The 19,884-nt window shown below is 37.9% G+C and overlaps 2 protein-coding genes and 1 non-coding gene across 4 annotated transcripts; 1 reads left to right on the top strand and 2 right to left on the bottom strand.

The window, feature by feature from the left end:
* Positions 1-4,658: 4,658 nt before the first annotated feature.
* trnaa-agc (transfer RNA alanine (anticodon AGC)) lies at positions 4,659-4,731 on the bottom strand. Its single transcript has one exon. It is a non-coding gene; the product is annotated as a tRNA-Ala (tRNA).
* A 1,748-nt stretch (positions 4,732-6,479) lies between these two features.
* Positions 6,480-16,717, top strand: LOC148407002 (interleukin-6 receptor subunit beta-like). Of its 2 annotated transcripts, XM_088404045.1 has the most exons (16): positions 6,480-6,645; positions 7,036-7,305; positions 7,999-8,128; positions 8,204-8,391; positions 8,461-8,573; positions 8,659-8,682; positions 9,140-9,296; positions 9,371-9,453; positions 9,538-9,757; positions 10,672-10,839; positions 12,428-12,529; positions 12,602-12,745; positions 12,818-12,958; positions 13,730-13,814; positions 14,154-14,235; positions 15,084-16,717. In XM_088404045.1, exons 1-16 carry the CDS (start codon positions 6,585-6,587, stop codon positions 15,459-15,461), a joined length of 2,346 nt encoding a protein of 781 aa, XP_088260171.1. In that variant the 5' UTR covers positions 6,480-6,584; the 3' UTR covers positions 15,462-16,717. The 2 variants fall into 2 exon arrangements, with proteins under 2 accessions (XP_088260171.1, XP_088260170.1); XM_088404044.1 differs by having other exon boundaries at positions 9,371-9,757.
* LOC148407001 (uncharacterized) lies at positions 16,094-19,683 on the bottom strand. Its single transcript, XM_088404046.1, has 5 exons — positions 19,471-19,683; positions 18,536-18,596; positions 18,116-18,156; positions 17,626-17,734; positions 16,094-17,548 (listed from the first exon to the last, which is right to left on the bottom strand). Exons 1-5 carry the CDS (start codon positions 19,525-19,527, stop codon positions 17,421-17,423), a joined length of 396 nt encoding a protein of 131 aa, XP_088260172.1. The 5' UTR covers positions 19,528-19,683; the 3' UTR covers positions 16,094-17,420.
* Positions 19,684-19,884: the final 201 nt, after the last annotated feature.

The raw sequence follows: 19,884 nt of genomic DNA, 5'->3' as shown, positions 1-19,884 counted from the left end.
TCGGTCGTGTCCACGCGGCGAGAAGTGGAGCGCGGGGTTGCGCAAGTGGGTTAGCGGCTAATGCCTCAGCGGGTCCGATTGCAGACGAGCGTAGCGGGCGAACACATGTTGAACACATTGCGGCCGCGGCGTAAACAGGCAAACAAGCGCAGATGTGTAAAGGCGCAGGTATTTGGGGCTTTATGGGAAAATAAACAAGTGGATGAGGGCGCTTTTGCTAATGCGAAACAGGACGACACGTGAGCGCTGACATAAACCAAGACCTTTGAAAATGTCACATTTAAAGGCGGTGATTAAGCTAGCTTCAATGTCGGGCGGCGGACCGCTGAAAAGCACAACACTTTAGAGGAATTTCTGTGGTCACTTGTTGCTAGGCAGAATTGGTCCTTTACAATTGTTTGTGCCCCGGTGGCTATTATTAAAAATATCGACTCCCATCTGTGAGTCACGTTCATATTTCTCGGATTTTCTTCCTCTATGGAAGCAAGTGGATTCTTGTGTTAACCCCCCCCCCCCAAAAAAAAAAAAAAGTACAAACATCTAATTTTACAATTTTCTGACGCGACAGACCAAGCAAGTAATCAAAATAATATAAAAACACTGCATATAGTTTATGCGTTGTCAATCTGAAAATGTGTTTTCTATACAGAAATTAAAACGTTTTCATAGCCAATTAATAGACAAAATAATTGAAAATTGATTGATAATTAAAAGTTAGCTATTGCCCTAATCATCATATTATAAACCATATTATACTGCCAACTTTACAATTCTTTACTATACTGCTTGTATTTACTCTACTAATTTAAAATTTCTACTGTAGTTCATGATCGTAAAACTGTAAACTATATATATATATATATATATACATTATATATATATATATATATATATATATATATATATATATATATATATATATATATATATATATATATATATATACATACATATTTATATGTGTGTGTGTGTGTATATGTAACATTTGTATAGCAATTTTCTATTCGTCTTATATTTATTCGTGATACAAGAATCGACTTCAATTGCGAGAACCGATACCTTGAAATAATGCCAGGTATCGTCCGATACCAAAACTTGGTATCGGTACTCATTCATACCTACTTTTCACTATGATATTATAGATAGGGGAATACGAGTAGCTGAAATGTAGAAAACAAAGTGGTCATTTTTGTAATAAACCTTTTTTTTCCGTCAATATCACCTTTTCTCACTCCATGAATATTCTACAAACATAACCATTTCATTCTCATAAAATGCAAAGTTATTTGTTGTAATGCTAGCGAGAAGAGATTTGAAACAACGGAACTGAACTGCTAATGCTATCCGTGTCCTTAAGTGTAGCACTCTTCCTTTCACGAGCATTTGCGAACAAGCACGTAAATAAATGACGGAGCGAAGCAAAGGTGGCCGCTCGGTGCGTACAGATGTGTTTACTTTGAGTGGCTGGCAGCAACATGAGATTTCCTGTGGGTGTACCGCAGGGCGCTTCGAGCTACAAACAGCGTGGCCCTGTTTGAAAACTACACGCACATATTACTGGGGTTTTCTATCACAGTGGGGACTTCCCATTGATCAAATGCGTCTCTTAGCTCCTAACTTTAAACATCACAACAGATTTCCTTTTCTGAATCTCAACCAAAATCCAATCTGAATCTGTACTCCGAGAGTCTTGATCTTTCAAAAGATGTCTGAACTTATGGGGTCCACCAAAATGGTCCCCATAAAACAGTAAAAAGTGAAAGTTGGTCCTCACTATGTGGCAAAAACCACACACACACACACACACTTTTTTTTCTGTCCTAGTGGAGATGTCCTATTGACAGCATGCATTTCCTAGCCCCTAAACTTGCAGCGAAATGGTCCCCATAAATGCAACAAGTCCCCACAAAACAGTGAAAAACAGAATCCGGTCCCCACCATGTACCGAAAACCAAGAGCACATACACACACATTTGTCTGGCAATTCTTGTGAGGACATAATGCATTTCCTAGCCACTTACCTTAACTTTAACCATCAGAAATCCTTGCCGAATTCTTACTTGAGCTCAGTCCGTCTCTAATAGTGGGTCGGGGCCCCGTGTGGTGAGGTGGGGTGGGGGGGCAAATGCCAGGGGTGGCGCAGAGGACCACAAGAAAAGTCTTTGTTTTTGCCACGTGAAGTGTATTTGATGGGCATCATTTATTTATTTGTACATTTCAGGCACTTTGATGCTCTTTTTTTTTCAGTTTTAGACTAACCTGTAACCTGTATAAACGCTGTAAAAAGTTAGCAGTTGTTGAAAGTTGATTTATGTTGTTTTTTTTTCTTGTTAATGTTAAAAGGTATACAGTTTTAGGTATACTTGTAGAACTTTTATAGATACTAATCTGATTTAGATTTTGGGGAGGGGGGCACAAAAGGTTTTTTCTTTCCTAGTGTGGTCTTTGCGAAAAGTAATTAAGAAGCACCACCCAAAACTCAATCCTAACCCAAGTCAAACCTACCCTTCTAAAAGCAAGTCTTGACCCACAAAAAGAGTTCTGAACAAATGAAAACCAGCCCAAATGTCTTCACTTCTCCAAAATGTCCCCACTATGTCGGTACAAAACTCAAAGCGGTTCCCACAAGTACACCTATACAGGAACACACACATACCCAGCCTCCCCGCCTGCAAACAAACCAGACACACAGTGCATCAATGCTCATGTGTCCAAGCACGTATTTGAGCCGCTCTACCTGCTGGATTTGCCCACACACACACACACACACACACACACACACGAAAAAAAAAAAAAAAAAATACCAGCGGACCTTAAATCTTGTGGATTACACAGCCTTGGGTTTATCCCATTCCTGAGGCCGCTTGAAACACTGAAAGGCTTTGTCTAAATGCGCAGGTCCAAACCTTAACTCCAGAGAATCAACGTGAATGTTTTCTTTACTTTCCAGCTTGGACGCAACCTCCTTTCGCTGGCCCGACGTCGGTAAACACCAATCTTTTTCTGTACGCAAACAAGTGCTGCGGGGTGTGCGCGCTATTGTGCAACATTTACGTCTGCCGCTTTTCTCGGTCGCGTTGTCATCTAATTACTATTTTATGGTGGAATCCTTTACATCTCCTGTTTACTCGGTCATGCCGCAAAGTGTCGTGACAAAGAAGTCTGGAGTTGCAATGAAGGTCTGAGAAAAAGAAAATAAATCATTTGTCAAGGACAAAACAAAGCTTCGCAAAGCACTTGTGGTATTTTTCACTCCACTAGATGGCACTATTGGCTCAAAGAACCGGGAGAACTTTAATAGTTTCCACTGCGCTGGTTTTTAAACCAAGAGCACCATCTAGAGGAGTAAAACAATACCTCAGAGGCCTCATGAAGCTTCATTTGACTACTAGTAATAAATAGATAAATAATAGGCCAAAAGAGGTCGCCTATATACCGCCACAACCCACATCTAAATTTCTCTAGATGTCCCATCAATTATGGTGACATTGTGATTTCCAAGGAAAGGTTTCATGACAGCTGTGTGTTGAGTCCAAATAAGATATTTACAAAACTGCTTTTACTTTGAAAAACCATGACAAAATCTCTTTCAAAACTGAGTATATTCTCCACTAAGCAATACTAGATAAACAGTAATTGTTTAATAATCTAATCAAGGGCAAAATAAACTTATTCGATCATTTGATTAATCGATGAAATGATCAATAGAATAATCTGTTCTGAAAATATTCGATAGACTGCCCCACTTAGGACAACGATAATGAAAAAATGTGTTGAATACCTATATGAGAATTGCATGACTAAAGTATAAACTATGATAATGGGATGATATAATCAAAAAAAACAAACTTAAAGTTGACCTACGTTTTAGTCATTAAGTAATGTAAAGGGGTACAACTTCTTCTCAGCTACTTCTAAATAATAATAAAGTTGAATCCGCGGTTTCCATTTTGATCAGGACTATTTTGTGAATATATAGTGGCCTCTTGTGGTTAAAATGTGTACTGCAGGTGACGTCAATGCGCGTCGGGTTCAATAATGCACCGGTGTAGACCTTAAATTGACGTCGGCGCTGACAATTTTTCTTTGCATCAACTGACTGATCACCAAGATACACAAGTGGGCGATGACGTCATCGATTAGTGTAATTGTATTATCCGCTGCTGAAAAGAAGAACGCATTGAAATTAGGCGGTGTAGATTTTTATTGATTTGCTCTACTTGTCAATAATTCACTGCTGTTTTCTCTTGCGGAAGTACGTGGGTGCGGATGAAAACCGACTTTAAGTTCACGACACATTTATTCAAATCGTTAATGTGTTCGAAAGAAAATGTGATTGTGTTATCCATAGGTTGAAAAAGTAATGGTCGTCCAAATGATTTAATGATATTGATGGTTAAAATGTATGGGAAATTGTCAGTAATTTTAAGACGTTTAGAGGGATGTTGAAAATTACGATATAGCAAAAAAAAAATGAAGGATTCCATTTTCCCCACGCATATTAGTCAAGTAAATCTGAAATGTTTGGGGAACACGTGCTAGCTCTCGCATGCTTGTTATTCGACAAAATGGCAACTGTGATACGAGCTGCGATTCCGCTATTTTGTATTTAATTTTTCAGATTAGCAGAAAATGGAACGTAAAAAGAAAAAAATATCTGGAGGACGCGGGCATCGATCCCGCTACCTCTCGCATGCTAAGCGAGCGCTCTACCATCTGAGCTAGTCCCCCGACTGAGCAGCTTCGAGCACCTAACCGTTTATAAATCTGTACTGTTTCCGCGGATGTCGGTCCTAACTTCGATTTCTCCACAACAATGCAAAAACGGCCGTGTATAGTAAGGCTTTTTTCTTTTTTTTTTTTTGCAAAAAGCAACGATGTATAGTAAGGCTTTAAAAAATTAAAAAACAACAACCACCATGGCCTTTTTTCATTTGTGAAAATAGACTTTTTTTCGCAAAAATCGACCATGTATAGTGAGTTTGTTTATTTTTTTTGTAAAAAACAACCATGTATAGTAAGGTTTTAAAAATTAAAAAAAACCAACCATGTCCTTTTTTTTATTTGTGAAAAAAGCTTTTTTTCCACAAAAACGACCATGTAAAGCTTTTTTTTTGTAAAAAAACAACCATGTATAGCAAAGCTTTTTTTTTTTTGGTAAAAAAACAACCATGTATAGTAAGGCTTTAAAAAAATACAAAATAAAAAAACAAACAAACACTGCCTTTTTTTATTTGTGAAAAAAATGGCCATCTATAGTAAGGCTGTTTTTCACAAAAAACAACAAAATGTATAATAAGGCTTTTTTTTTCCTTTTTTTTTTTAATGACCATGTACAGCAAGGCTTTTTTTTTCAAAAAACAACAATGTATAGTAAGGCTTTAAAAAAAAAACAACCATGTATAGTAAGGCTTTAAAAATTACAAAAAAAAAGAAACACAGCCTTTTTTTATTTGTGAAAAAAATGTATATAGTAAGGCTTTTTTTAGGTGTGTTGAAGACAAGCATTGAAAACATAAGAGGATTGCAGCCCTCGAGGACTGGCGTTTGAGACCTTGTATACTAAGGCAATTTTTCGAGAAAAGCAACCATGAGAACAGTAAAAAAAAAAAAAAACTGAAAAAAAAACCATGCAAAAATAACCATGAGGTTTTTTTTGCGCAGAAAACGACCATGTAAACTAGGCATATTTTCCTCAAAAAAATGATCATTTACACAGGCATTTTCTTCGCGAAAAACAACAATCAATAAGTAAGTAAGGTATTTTCTTTATTTAAATTGACCATGTATAGTATGGTATTTTTCGCGCATGAAATGATCATGTATTGTTAGCTCTTTGGGGGAAAAAAATGACGTGATGAAATGAACATGCGAGGTTTTTTTTTCTTTTTTGCAAAAAAAAAAAAAAAACATCATGATTTTTTCCATTTTTAAACCTTTTTTGTTTTAATTCTATTTATCACCCACCTTGTAGTATGCATAAACACCAAAACAAAAGTCCAAGTTAAGTTTAAAATTCCGAGTCCAATTTTGAATACGCTTCTGTTTTATTGAACTTTTCAGTTTAATACAACTTTATTGAAAATGCAAGTACCACATGCACGGACTGATAATGGATCCACATCAATTCTTACCATGCACTTACCTGATACCATCTATTATCACATGACATATCCTTAGATAATATGTTTATGCTTTCATTGCTGGTAATATCCTGTTAAAGTGCAGTTAGTAGCTGCTAATTTGCCTCCACTTTGGGGCTATTAAATGGCATGTGACGGCATTTGCTTATCGCTAATGGATTTAATGCAAAGAATCCAAGTTAGTAAGTTTGTCTCGTGTCGCTGTGGGAATGAGTAAATAGAGAGTTGAAAGCGAGCGAGAGAGAGAGAGAGAGAGAAGCACTTCCTGTTGCCTTGCCATGTTTCCAGTTGGGTAATACCTCCCGCTTCTCAAACGGTTTGCTTCATTTCCTCTCTCCGTGGCGGATGGCTGAAGCGAGGGTCTATAGGAATATGGGTAGCGAAATACACCAAATTAATTGTTCTTGATTTAAGAAGCGGATTTGAATGCTTCCTTAGAGGATGTATTTTTTTCTGCACGTACTGTTTCTGATTGTCACTCGTACTACGTCCGTTTCGGAAGGTAAGAGCCGCTTTCGTTTCGTGAGTTTGACCCCTGTGCAGTCATGTGTCCATTTTCTGGATGAATTCTTCCACGTCATTTTAGCCAAGAATGCACACTCCTGGTAGTGTGATAAATAAGTGGTTGAATGACTTTAACGTCTGGGTGAAATTTCAGCTCCCTGGTTCCTCCTTTCAATGCTTTTCCTTTGATACGAAATACCTTTGATTTAAAGATCAAAGGGTTGGCAAAAGTGAGTTCCTTCCAAGTATACATGTTTTTTTGTCGCTGCTTTTGACTCCTATTTAGCTGGGGGCAGCACTGTGGTTAAGCGGCTCGGCCTGCCGCTTCACAGGTCTGAAGTTCAGAGTTCGAATCTCAAACTGCTCTTTGTCATGTTGACACCCGTAGGGCAGAGTAAGAAATCGTGCAACGTGTTCCCCAAAGATCCATACGTCCAAGTGGGATCCGATATTCAGATCGTGTGCGAAAGCTTCTGTGTCCACGATAAAGTCTACTGGACGCTGAACAACAAAGTCGTGGACGAAAACCGGTCCAGCGTCATCAACTCCACTCATAACGTGGTGACCCTGAAGAACTTCACGCTGCACAAAGCCACCGTGCAGTGCCACCGCGACCATACCAGGGAAATACTGGGAGGCATCACCCTCAGGACATACTGTGAGAGAGTCCTCATATCTTTTTTTCTTTTTACTGCATTGTGGGGACATTTCATGTTTGGATATCGTAGCAGTCAAAACATTTGCAAACACCCTCAAATTCAAATCGTCTCAAATGAGAAAGGAATTCAAGCTATGAAATTATAAAGCTGAATGAGAAATGTCAAGATGTGGAAAGCTGGTTTGCTTCCAAGCCATAAAGCTAAATGAGACTGCTTCCAAGCCATAAAGCTAAATGAGAAAACACTAAGATGTGGAAAGTTGTAACCCGGGAAAAATGTGCCTACTTGGAAGAATAATTATAAAACAATCGTTTAAAATCCACATCACACATAGCAAAATCCACATCATAAAGCAGAATGAGAAAAGGTCAAGATGTGGAAAGTCATTAGCAAGGCAAAAAGAGCCAATTCGAACAAAACATTAGAAAAAAAACATTCAGTTTTGCCAAAATGCGCCTACTTTGAAGAATAATTATAAAAGTTTGATCAGATCATGAAACAAAATCCACATCATAAAACTGAATGAGAAAAGAATACGATGTGGACAATACACACATTAAAATACTAAATGAGAAAATAGCAAGATATCTATTTTTTTTTTTTTTTGGCGGGGGGGGCATCACTTAATAACTTTAATTTCCGTCGGAGTGTTTATGCACTGTAATTTCCCTAATTGTGGTTTTCCGCCGCAGCAAAACCCAGCAAAGTGGGCTGCATTTGGCACTATAGAAACGGCTCCTTGGCAGGTGTACCCCAACTTTTCACTTGCACTTGGGAGCATCATGTCCACTTCCCCTGGACAATTAACTACACTGTATTTATGTGAGTTGAATATTTCTCGATGGATTCCCGATGAAGATGTGCCCGAATCCACAAAAACCATGTTTGTTTTTGCAGATCTCGGCCGCACGCTTCCCAAAAATTGGAAATCTGTTCTTCACAGCAGGCGAAAACCTGCACGTCCCAAGATGTGGACCGACGGGGCGTGGTGAAGCTGCTGGGGAACCAGAGCGTTAGCATAAGAGCAAAAACCAAACATTGGGAGATCTACTCTGACCCTTACGAATTTAACCCCCGCCACATATGTAAGTCACATGACCGTGGTTTCAAATGCTTTCAAACACAGGACTTGATTTCACCTTCTGATTCTTCAGTGAAAATTAGATATCCAAAGTTGAAGGTCCGGGCCTTCTCTGGTCATCTCCTAGCTGAGTGGAACACGTCCACCACCTCAGATAAACATCACTGTCAAGTTAGATGCAACCAGGTAGCAAAGCCGAAATCCAAATGAATATTCAGCCGTTTTGATGATTGTGGTTGACTTACACTTTTTTTTTGTTGGTTTGTTTAAGGATGGCGGGAAAGGAAAATCTGAGGTAACCAGCGATTCAATTATATTAAATTGTTGCCTTATTTGTGATGTATCGGGTACTCGCGGAGGATGCCGATACCAGTAGTCTCTGATACCGGTGATGTCAAAAATCACATTTATTGCACAAGTTTGAGTTATTTCAACATCAGGGATCACATAGAGGAAAATCTATTCTCGGGCGGGCCAAACACGTAAAAAAATCATGCTCGTAACTTAAAAACAATCAGTGGAAAATATATGTAGATTTTTGCGAAAAGCGGGGTTGATTGTAAATATATTTTTGAAACGCAAAATAACTAAATAAATGAAGTAAAATAACTTCCTTTTTGGTCCCCTTTATATACCCCAAAACACATTTTCCTTGACTTGCAAGAAATTAATGGAAATTTCCTATGATTTTTTTAATGAAGTTGAATGAAGTTTTAACGAAGATGCTTTCATAATTGTCTTTTCCCTAAAAGGTGCTCAATGTGACTTTAGAAGCTGGAGAAAAAGGAAATATAAGCATGGAAAACATACAGTCCTGCACCTATTACAAAGTTTGGGTCCGCTGCGCTTGGGACCAAGCTCCCTGGAGCGAATGGAGTCCCGAAGAAAGCGTTTTGAGCCAACTCACAAGTAAATTGACGGCATAAAATGCTCATTTCAAGCGGGCGAAATTGTAAAACTGAACCTTCTCCTACCCCTGGCAGAAAATGACGTCAAGCTACGGCTGTGGAGGAAGCTCACAGAACCAGATGAAAATGGCTCAAGAAAACTTGACGCCATGTGGACGGTAAAAAGGTTTTTCTCGTCAACACAACCCACCCCCCAAAAAAAAACGTTTTCTGATCCTCCCGCCATCACTTCTTCTTCGCAGGAGATTCCGTCAGCATGCCAAGGCACGTTTACGTATTTTATCCAACAGAGTGTCTACAAGGACCACGGGTTGCAAGTAGATTCTCATCCTTATACTTCATGCGGGAGTTCAACTTGCACAATTATGGTGAACCGAGAAGCATACAGAGTAAAGCTGAGAGTTTTTCATAACGAGGCCTTCCTGGCAGAGGACTCGGTTTATGTTCCGGCCGCTAGAGAAAGTAAGTTTTCCAAGCTAGCTCCATCATGAACGCTGCTCTGTATTAGGTATAAATATATATAGGGAGAAAAAAAAACAACAACACTAGTTATTTGTTACTTCAAGGCCCTGGAAGGTTAATTTAGAAGTTTCTAAAATACACAGTACGTGTTTAAAACGCATTTGCAACTTGTAGTTAGCTTGCTAGCTAGCCAGCTATGCCTACCAGGATTATAAACAATTTGGATTTTTTTTTTGCTGTTTTTTAATTTGATGTGTTTTTAATTGAGGTTTGTTAAGTGTGTAAAGCAGGTTTCTCAGTTTTAGTATTAGTTTTATATTTAAATACAAATAGGTATGGGCCAATACAATGGGACCAAATGGTGACATTTTCTCTTTTTATTTTTTCTGCTTGTTTTTTGTTTGTTGTACATAAAGAAACCCAAGGTCAAAATTTTGTTTTATTTCCTTTCCAAGACAAAAAGTGAAGGACATTTTTGGATGAAATTAGCTTTTAAAATGTAAAATGTTGTTTCAGATTACTGTTTTTTAACTACTTTCATTATTGTTTGATTCCAAATGTGCTTTTTTGTTGTTGTTGATGGTGTTTTGGTAGTTTTTGTAAAGTAAAATAACATTGAGATGGGACCACTTTTATTAGTGCTTTTTTTGTGTGTTGTACACAAATAATGTGCCAAAAACCCCAGGCCAAAATTTTGTTTCATTTTCTTTCTAAAACAAAAATAAAGAGCAGTTTGCTAAATTTTCTTTACCTTTCCAAATGTAAAATGTCGTTTCAAATTATTGTTCTTAGGTACTCGTATTTTTGTTTCATTCCAAATGTGTTATTGTTAGCTAAAAAACATTGATGCCTGCAACACTAGTGATTAGAAAGTTAAATGACTTGATATTATGTTTGATGTACTTTTTTTGTAGATGGTCTCCCTCAAGTTACTAATATTCAGACTTCAACCAACAAAGGTTTTATTTTGGTCAGCTGGGATGCTCCTTCTCAGCCCGTCAAGGATTACATGATCGACTGGACCCACGATGGTCATCGCTTCTACTGGAAGGAAACCAATTCCACCTCAACTACATTATCGGGTAGGCGAGAAATGCACTGTAATGTGCGTTTGTAATACATTACGTGGTTGGCTATTAAGTGTGTGAAGATCGTTTGAGCCATTAGCATTATGTTCCTGTAATGCGTTATTATGGATAGATAGTGGATTGACAGGAAGTGGTTATAGTCATTGTTATTGTTATACTACTTTAACTCATTCACTGCTAGCCAATGTAAAATGCAGTTTTTACTTACAGTGAAAAGTATTTTACCCTCCCTGATTTGTGTTTTTTGCACATTTATCACTCGCAAAAGTTTCATTTTCTCAAACCAATTTTGATGTTACATTATTATAATAAGAAAAGAACATGATGTAAAGCAGGGTGGTGGAAGCATGATGGTATGGGGCTGCTTTGCTCGTTCAGGACCAGGACAACTTGCTTTGAAAAAAAAAAAAAAATAATAAATTCTGCTTGTTTACAGATAGGTGAAGGGCAACACAAGTTTGTGCCCTAAAACTCAAGCGCTTTTGGATCATCTAGCAGGACAAAGATCCAAAAACACAATTGCAATCCTCCTCAGAATGGCTCAAAAAGGACAAAATTAAGGTTTTGCTAATCAAGTCAAAATCCAGACTTAAATCCAATTGAATTGCTATGGTTTGACCTTAATAATGGTCTGATGAAAAGAAACCTTTGTGAGTGATAAATATGAAGAAAAAAAAAGTTGCTATGGTGTGACCTTAAAATGGGGTCTGATAAAAAGAAACCTTTGTGAGTGATGGATATAAAAAGCACAAAAATCCCACAGGAATCACAGAGGGCAAATAATTTATCACACCACTTGATAGCTGTCAATGCTAGTGAATGAGCTCACCTATTCAGTTCAGAAAAAAACCTCCATCATTGTAATTTTTCCCTCATTCCACAGTTAAATATAGAGATATAAATTACATTTTGCCCATTGGCAATTGAATTCCTGATTACATATGAGTTTTATCATCCAGATAGTTCCAACCAGGAAGTGAAACGTCTTGTTTACTGAATCCGCACCTCTCACCGTCATGGAAAAACCAGTATTCATAACATCAGTTCTAGACATGCTGAATTATTTACTATTGACGTTGATTGTTTGGTTGTGTGCTCCCAAACACACAGTTTCCTCACTTCGGCGTTTCCTGATTCTCTAGTAAAACATAATAAAAGAAACGTTGCTGTTTACTAGGCCTTGGATAAGGTTGGAGTGTATTTACTCTTGCACGGATGATTCACTGATTCTCTAGTGAAACATAATAAAAGAAACGTTGCTGTTTACTAGGCCTTGGATAAGGTTGGAGTGTATTTACTCTTGCACGGATGATTCACTGATTCTCTAGTGAAACATAATAAAAGAAACGTTGCTGTTTACTAGGCCTTGGATAAGGTTGGAGTGTATTTACTCTTGCACGGATGATTCACTGATTCTCTAGTGAAACATAATAAAAGAAACGTTGCTGTTTACTAGGCCTTGGATAAGGTTGGAGTGTATTTACTCTTGCACGGATGGTACGAGGGCTGACTATCGGTTAAGATCTCCAAAAGGTTGAACTCCAGTAATAAGTGGTCATCTGTAAGTTTACCTTTTTTCCAGGTCTTCTGGATAAAACGACATACAATATCACAGTCACGCCTCTGTTTGGTGACAAGACGGGTCTCGGAGCGCAGGCCTTGCGGATCTGCTCAAGAGTTGCAGGTTTGAATACATTGCTCATTCAATAAGTCTCTTAAGGTACTTGATGTATAATATATGAAATGTTTCCAAAAGCTGCAGCAAATTTCTCCACCATCAATGTTGAGGTTAGTGATCAAAGCGCCCTTGTGAGTTGGGAAATGGAGCGCCAGGATGTTTGTAGCGGGGTTATCCTCCACTACATTGTTTTCTATGGAACTGGGCCAGGACCAAAGCTGAGTAAGTTAACCCTTAGCCAATTGTGATACATTTCTCGGAACATTAATACGATTATTTTTATGTCCCTCCCAGATGTCACAGTTGATGCGACAAAACGGGCGATCCTTTTGAAGGATTTGATTCCTTTAACCCAATACAGCATGTACGTCAAGGCTATAGCGCAAAGCGGAGCTAGCAAAAGCAACGTAAGGCACTTTAAGACAAAAAGATTTGGTAAGTACGTTTGTTAACGTCTCCCGCGTTGGCGTTTGGTGTGGGAAGCAACTTGACCTTTTGTCCATGTGTCCCTTTTGCTTATTCTGTCCCCTTTGAGTCGCAAATGATGCGCCATCACCACCAATGAGATGAAAGAAAGAAACTAAAATAGCTATAAAATATCCAAACAAGCCTTTTCAAAAAAATGCTAAACTTTTTTCCTAGCTCTCGAACAGCTCGACTTTATTTGGGGAAATAAGAGGTTCTAAAAATGGGGGCACATGGGAGATTTTTGCTAGGCTTCGAGAGGTAACACCAAAACTAATTTGAAGGGACACCGTGTAAGATTTAGACCGTTTTTAACTACGGACAGCATTTACCATTGTCCGTGGCTATAAGAAACATGGCCGCCTCTGGAGAAATGCATATAATTCAATGATAACTAGACCTATGATTATATTTTTTAAAAATTGCAAGTTTTTGACATTTACAATCATTTAGTTTATTCCTTTTTAATGGAAAACAGTCAATCGTACACATCGTCCCTTTAATGAAAATGTTGAGAACATCTATAACGTTTCTATTTTACAGTTTTACTCACAACAGCACTACCTGCTGGTTATGGCGGGTCATTACACCACTTGATCCGAAAATCCACATTATCTCTACATATATATACGCCAACCGCTGCTATTCAATGTGTTGATATCATTTCCGATTATAAAAGATTATAGTGGTGTGTATTCAGCAGGCTAAGGCAAAATGAAACATGTGGTCTTTGTTTGATAGATCCAACATTCGTCAAGAAACTTTGTGTCACGGCAGGCGTCATTACAGTCCTTGTTTTATCAGCGGGATTATGCTGTGCTATACAGTAAGTGTTTTCTCTTACAGTACTGGGAAATTATTGACTTTGGTTAGGAAGCTGGTTTCTGCTTGTATGACACATTGAAAACCGCCATTTTGAACAAGTGGTTCTTAATTGCGTGAAGCACCTTGGGGTACATGGAATTTTAACAGGGTTGAATAGAGCGAAGTTTTCTTTCAAATTAAGAGCAAATTAATTGGAATGTTAAGCTAATGGCTAAACTGGGTTATCCTGACCCCTTCGCACAATGTTGTGTGCCTTTCTTATGTTAAGTTTTTAAACAGAGAGCCATTGTTTGAAACAACAAAAGGGCACTGACATGGCATTTTCCTCTTTCTGTTTTAGGTATAGGAAATTCCTCAAGAAGCCTCTTCCGAACCCTGGCCTGAGTTCTATCGCGCTGTGGCCATCGGGAAGCTGCCAAAAGGTGAGTTTCCTTCGTCACTGGCACTCCTGGGTGAAATTTACTGACAAACTAAACATAGAACAAAGAGAGCTACAATTTTTAAATGCTGATCTTAGCCTTTCAGTTTGCTAGCTTGATGCTAACTCTAAATTGTATCTATGATGCAGCGTTTTGACCCTTTAGGACACAGATGTCCAAATCTGGTCCTTGAGGGCCGGTATCTAAGAATTCGGTATCTAAGAATAGAAAAATCGCAAATTACTGCCTGTGCTCAATTATTTAAATAGTTTTTATAAATGGGAACATTTATGGTTCCTCTGGGTTATAATGTGTGTTTTTTTTTCTTATAAAAACAGGCAACATCAACAAAAACAGATTTATTTTTTACAAACTTAATATTCAGTTATAATTTATTGAAAAGATCTGATGTGTTGAAAGAAAAAATATTATTGTATAATTTGTTACAACAGTTTTATAACATGAACCATTTACATTCCAGAAAGGTTTCATAAACCTTTGTTCCGTGTTTTGATCATTTTTTGGTCATTTTCTTCCACATCACCCTTGCGGTATTTTAGCCAAGCGATGTCACACTCGTGCTAGTGTGGCAACTAGTAAGTGTTGAACTTTGACATGTTGTCACCCTCGGGGTGGAATTTCAGCTCCCTGGTGACTTTTTTTCAATGCATCTGTAAAATGGCTTTGATGTAAACATCAATTTTGGATCATTTTAAACATTCGTCGAATATTAAGCAAAGGTTAAATTGGCATCACTGAATTTTGAAAAAAATATTATTATAAAGAATCCTATCATAAAGTGCTATTTTTTTGCCATAAAATAAACATGAAAAACCACCACCGCTCCCTAGGGGATGTTCCCTTTCCGGCTATTCAACTATCCGTCGGAAAGCCTCTGCGCGGGGGTGTACGTGGAAGAATCCCGGCTAACTTCCACCCCAGATGCCAACCGGGAAGAATATGGCGGCCGTGCTTTTATCTCAAAGTCTGACGCACAGCAGAAACCGGACGAGCGCCAAGAGACATTGACCGAATCTCCTTCCAGAGAACGCGCGTTGCTGCTCTCTGAGGACAGCGGTCAATTAAGTCCGTACCGAAGCCAGGGTTCTGTGGAAAGCCCGACCCAAAGTACTGGGAAGGAATGTCAGTGTTTGATTCCGGTCAAACATCAGGAATCACTGGATTTGTATGTCACCGTGGATATGTTTGATCAAGACCAGGGAAGGTGAAAAACATGGAAACATCCCATAATACGCAGTCAAAGGTCTGGAAACACCTGCAGGTTCAAATGATTTAGAACACAAAAGGACACGGGGTGTCTAACATGCGGCCCGCGGGCCGGTCCTGGCCTGCAAACGGGTTTAATCCGGCCCGCGAGATGATATTGTTAAGTACAAGGATGAACTGAATTTTTTTCAATAGATGAAAAACTCGATATGTATTATGATTAATAGCAGAGGCGGGCAACTTATGATATTTTGCTGATCCAACATTCGTCAGAGCATTTTTCTGTGTATTTTTGTCCACCCCTCCGTCACCACTAGAGGGCAAAATTGACCTTTTTTTCTGGTCCATCATTGCATTTCGCCTACCCTTTACCCACCACTAGTGGGCAATATTTGCTATTTTTTTCCATACCTCCACCACCACTAGAGGGCGAAATTTGGCAATGATTGAATTATTTACCAAATAATGTCATCAATATTTCTTCGTGTTTCCAAACTTTTGACTGATACTGCACATTCAAGCTACTTCACTATATTTCCGAATTATAATGTGCATGTTGAAATGCATTCATACAAATGATATCTTATGCATGAATTTATAAAAAGTCTGGAAAAACTATTAATATACTTCCTGGTAACGGTGCATCATTTTATTTATTTATTTAATGAGGATTTATGTATTTTCCCCAAGTAATGGATTGTAACATCTCAAGCTCCCCAAAAAAAATGCTATTCCAAATTGTCCATTGTATTACTTAAATGACAACATAGAAATACCTTTAAGGATTATAAAGCAACCATGTGTTAACAGGATGTATCTACATAGCTACAAGTAAACATTTTCACTGTATTAAAAATTTGAATGTCTTTTTTTTTGCAAAAAAAAATATATACACACACAAGGGGATTTGTTGTGATCTCAAGCTCAAGCAAGTCTGCTTTGGCGCCATCTTGTGGCTAACCAACTACATAGACCCTAATGTAAAAAAATGCTCTGCTACTCCCTTGTGGCATTTATACAAAATTACAAACCTTGCTTTTTTTTTTTTACTTGGGCTATTTGTGCTTTGCCTCTGTGGCTCCATACAAAAACGTAAACATCATAAACTGTTTCCACAAAATATACAAATTCATAGCACAGACATGTTGACTTGGAAACCGGAAACGCCCACGGAGACTTCATTACTCATTCATTTCCTTTTGTGACTCATCCGATGGAAAAAAAACAAATAAAAAACTTCCACGCCAATTAAAACTGATCACATACTTGAGGTATATTTCTTTGCTCAGCAATGGTGTCAAATTAGTGCAATAAGTCTAAAATACATCAGGACAACAACAAAAACTCATTGAATTACCCTACTTATCACACAAAGATTAGCTTTAAATATACACATTCAATTACTGTACAAGGATGGATGGGATGATACACTAAAAATAACTGAATTAGGGACGGGACGAGATCACATGCGACGAGATTTTGCGAGATTAAGAATCCACGAAATTTCTCGTCCCAGCACAAAATCTTCTTTTTTGGCTCTGTTGCCGCGTAAAAGTCACGAGTTTTCAAACACAAACTTGTCGTGAAATCACATTCAATTCCCAAGTCGGAGTGCTAAAATTACGCAGACATTTTTTAAAATATTTGCTGCTAGCTAGCAGCACTCGTGCTAGCAGTCGGATTACATTTCAAAGGCAGTTAAATGACTGCTTGACAGATCCCGTTCCAACTGATCACTTTTGAATAAATGACACCGACGGCGGCTTATAGTCCAAAATGTGCATTATGTATTCCGTACATATTAAAAAAAAATAAAAAATAATTAAAAAGAGGAAGTGGAAGCTGGTTCTTTGCTTCTATTCTAGAACTGAATTATTTGTACAAAAAGATATTTACAGTACTCCATATTTTGTTGAGATGAATTTCATAAATAGATAAATTGGTAGACTCTACCAGCTGGATCACAGATGCGAGGTTGTTTCCTGGCCTGCGGTGTGTCTTCCGTTGCCACATTTCTGCCATTTAAAGATGTATAGAGCTGATAATATGCTAGCAACCACCACACCCAAAACTCCTCCTGTCACAATAGCTGGACATAAAACAAAACATTTTTAGATTCAATTCTTTGTCAACATAAAGTAACACAAACGGTTTAGTAGATAGTACCTGTAATAGCGTCCTCATTCTGGAAGAAGCTCTTGTTTTTCCTCTTTATAAAAATGGCGGACTCTGTTTCTTGGGCCAGCTGTTTTAACTGATTCCAATTGGGAGAGCCCTGAATGACAAACTTAATATTACGCTTGATTTTTGCTTCGTTCAAGCAAAATTGCACCTTATAAAATCAGTTAATTTCTTAACATTCACTTTTAACACTTTGACTGCCGTTGGCGTAAAAAGACGTCAAAGGAAATCCCGCAGAGGAGTACCATTGACGTCAACTTAAGTTTTCTTAATCATTGGAATGGGTGAAGAAATATTTGGAGATTATGAAAAATAAAACTCTAGCCAATCTCAATGCATAAAATTGGCTCTCGCTCTTTCCTTTTTTAATGGCTAGCTATAAAAGAGTTATATTAAACTCATAAGTTAATGTACCGCTGTAAGATACTAAGAAAAGCACATGAAAAGTATTACAAAAATACTTTAGGCATCATACATTTTGAGGCGTGGTTTCCAAATCTTCATCCATCATGTCACCTGGTAAAGCAAGGGGGATTTACAATTAGCATAATATACATAATTCAATACATTTGATTTAGTTTAGTAGTTTAATTCGTTCTGTGAAATGCACAGAATTTCTTTTTATGATTTCCTTCAAATGTAATTTAGATTTATTTTAAAACGACCAAACACCGAAATATACAATGTGAACAAATTGTAAATATTACATAAGAAATAACCATTATCATAATTCAAACAGATGAAATTAGAAAATGTGTTTAATGAATTTGTATAACATATTACCACTTTTTTCTCTCAGTTTTGAACATTTTAGAAGCAATTGTATGATCAAAATAGAAAATTGTATATACTGTATATATAATATTGACTTTAGATAACGGAGACCAAGTATTACCTTCTTCAACGCTGTCCTGGTTGGAGCCTGACCCAACGATCTCTTCGTTTGTGTCAATAAACTAATGCAATGAAACGAAGAATGGTCAACAAATGAAGACATTCTTAGAGAAAGAAACTTCTCGTGAATGGGCAATATCCCCTTCAGACCCAGCAAAATCATTTGTGTCCAGTTATTTTATTATTATTATTGTGTCCATTTTGTCAAGACAGCATATACACGTGAGACATCCCTAGGAAAGCCAGGATGTCCTCGACTCAGCACACTAGGACTTAGTGGGGTAGTCTTCAATGAGTCCAAAGATGTGGACCAAAAAAATGCCCACTAAAGGGGACACAAAAAAATAGTCTGGGTCTCAGGGGGACATTGAAATGCATCGCGTGTCTGAAACAGAAGCATAAGCTTTTTTTTATTTTTTTTATTCTTGAACGGATTTCTGAGGCAATGTTTTCGCAAAAGCAATTACTGAAAATATTTATCTTTAGCATGACTATCGTACCAAAACTTTCGTTGCCTGAGCCCTCAGAAACAACAACCACGAAAAAAAAAACCAAAATAACATGAAAAATGAAGGTGCAGCACCACAGTAAACACGATATAAGAGATGCGTGAAATACTTTTCTAATAACGATTTTTATGTTTGACATCCTCAGCTGGATATTATTTCAGCATTTGTTTCAACAATGCCGATTGCCTCGATCCATTTCGCTAGATGCGGGGAAAAAAGGTTGATAAACAACAAACAGTATGACGCAGAGTTCTACAACAATATAAACTACGAGCAAGAAAATAATGTACATTAAATGTTAGTTAAAATAAAACCGATTTGTTGGTCAGCAGCACACAGACATTATTTACGGAAATGAGACGAATCTGCGAGTACGGAAACGAACATATTAAAAAATACGCTCGAGTCAAGCGCAAATCAGGCTTACCGATTGCAGAATTGTGAATATGCTCAGAAGAAATAACCCCGTTAACGTTTTTCTCATGTTCGCCGCATGGAAGGCAAATCTTTCGTATTTTCATGCCCCCGTTGTCTTTTCGTGTCGACTTCTCCAATCCACTCCGTGCTCCGACGACGTCACGTGACCATACCTAACCCAAAACGACTTTAAAACGAAAACGCAAGTAAAAAGAAAACCCCTTTGCCTCACCAGTAATTGCTCATTCGGATTCCAAATTTAAATGAGTATTTTTTGGGGAAAATACAAATTATAAACTGAGAACTGTACCACACGGACAGATTGATGTATTTTCTGTGTGTCAAATCTAAGGCTCAGGGGCCAGATCCGGCCGGCAACAATCACTTTGTGGCCTTCAGCAGAAAATCAAGTGTCAACTTGTGA

Source organism: Hippichthys cyanospilos, chromosome 20 (genome assembly GCF_059441005.1).
Source record: "Hippichthys cyanospilos isolate Australia breed blue-spotted pipefish chromosome 20, RoL_Hcya_1.0, whole genome shotgun sequence".
Lineage (NCBI taxonomy): Eukaryota > Metazoa > Chordata > Actinopteri > Syngnathiformes > Syngnathidae > Hippichthys > Hippichthys cyanospilos.
This window is presented reverse-complemented; position numbering and strand designations above follow the sequence as displayed.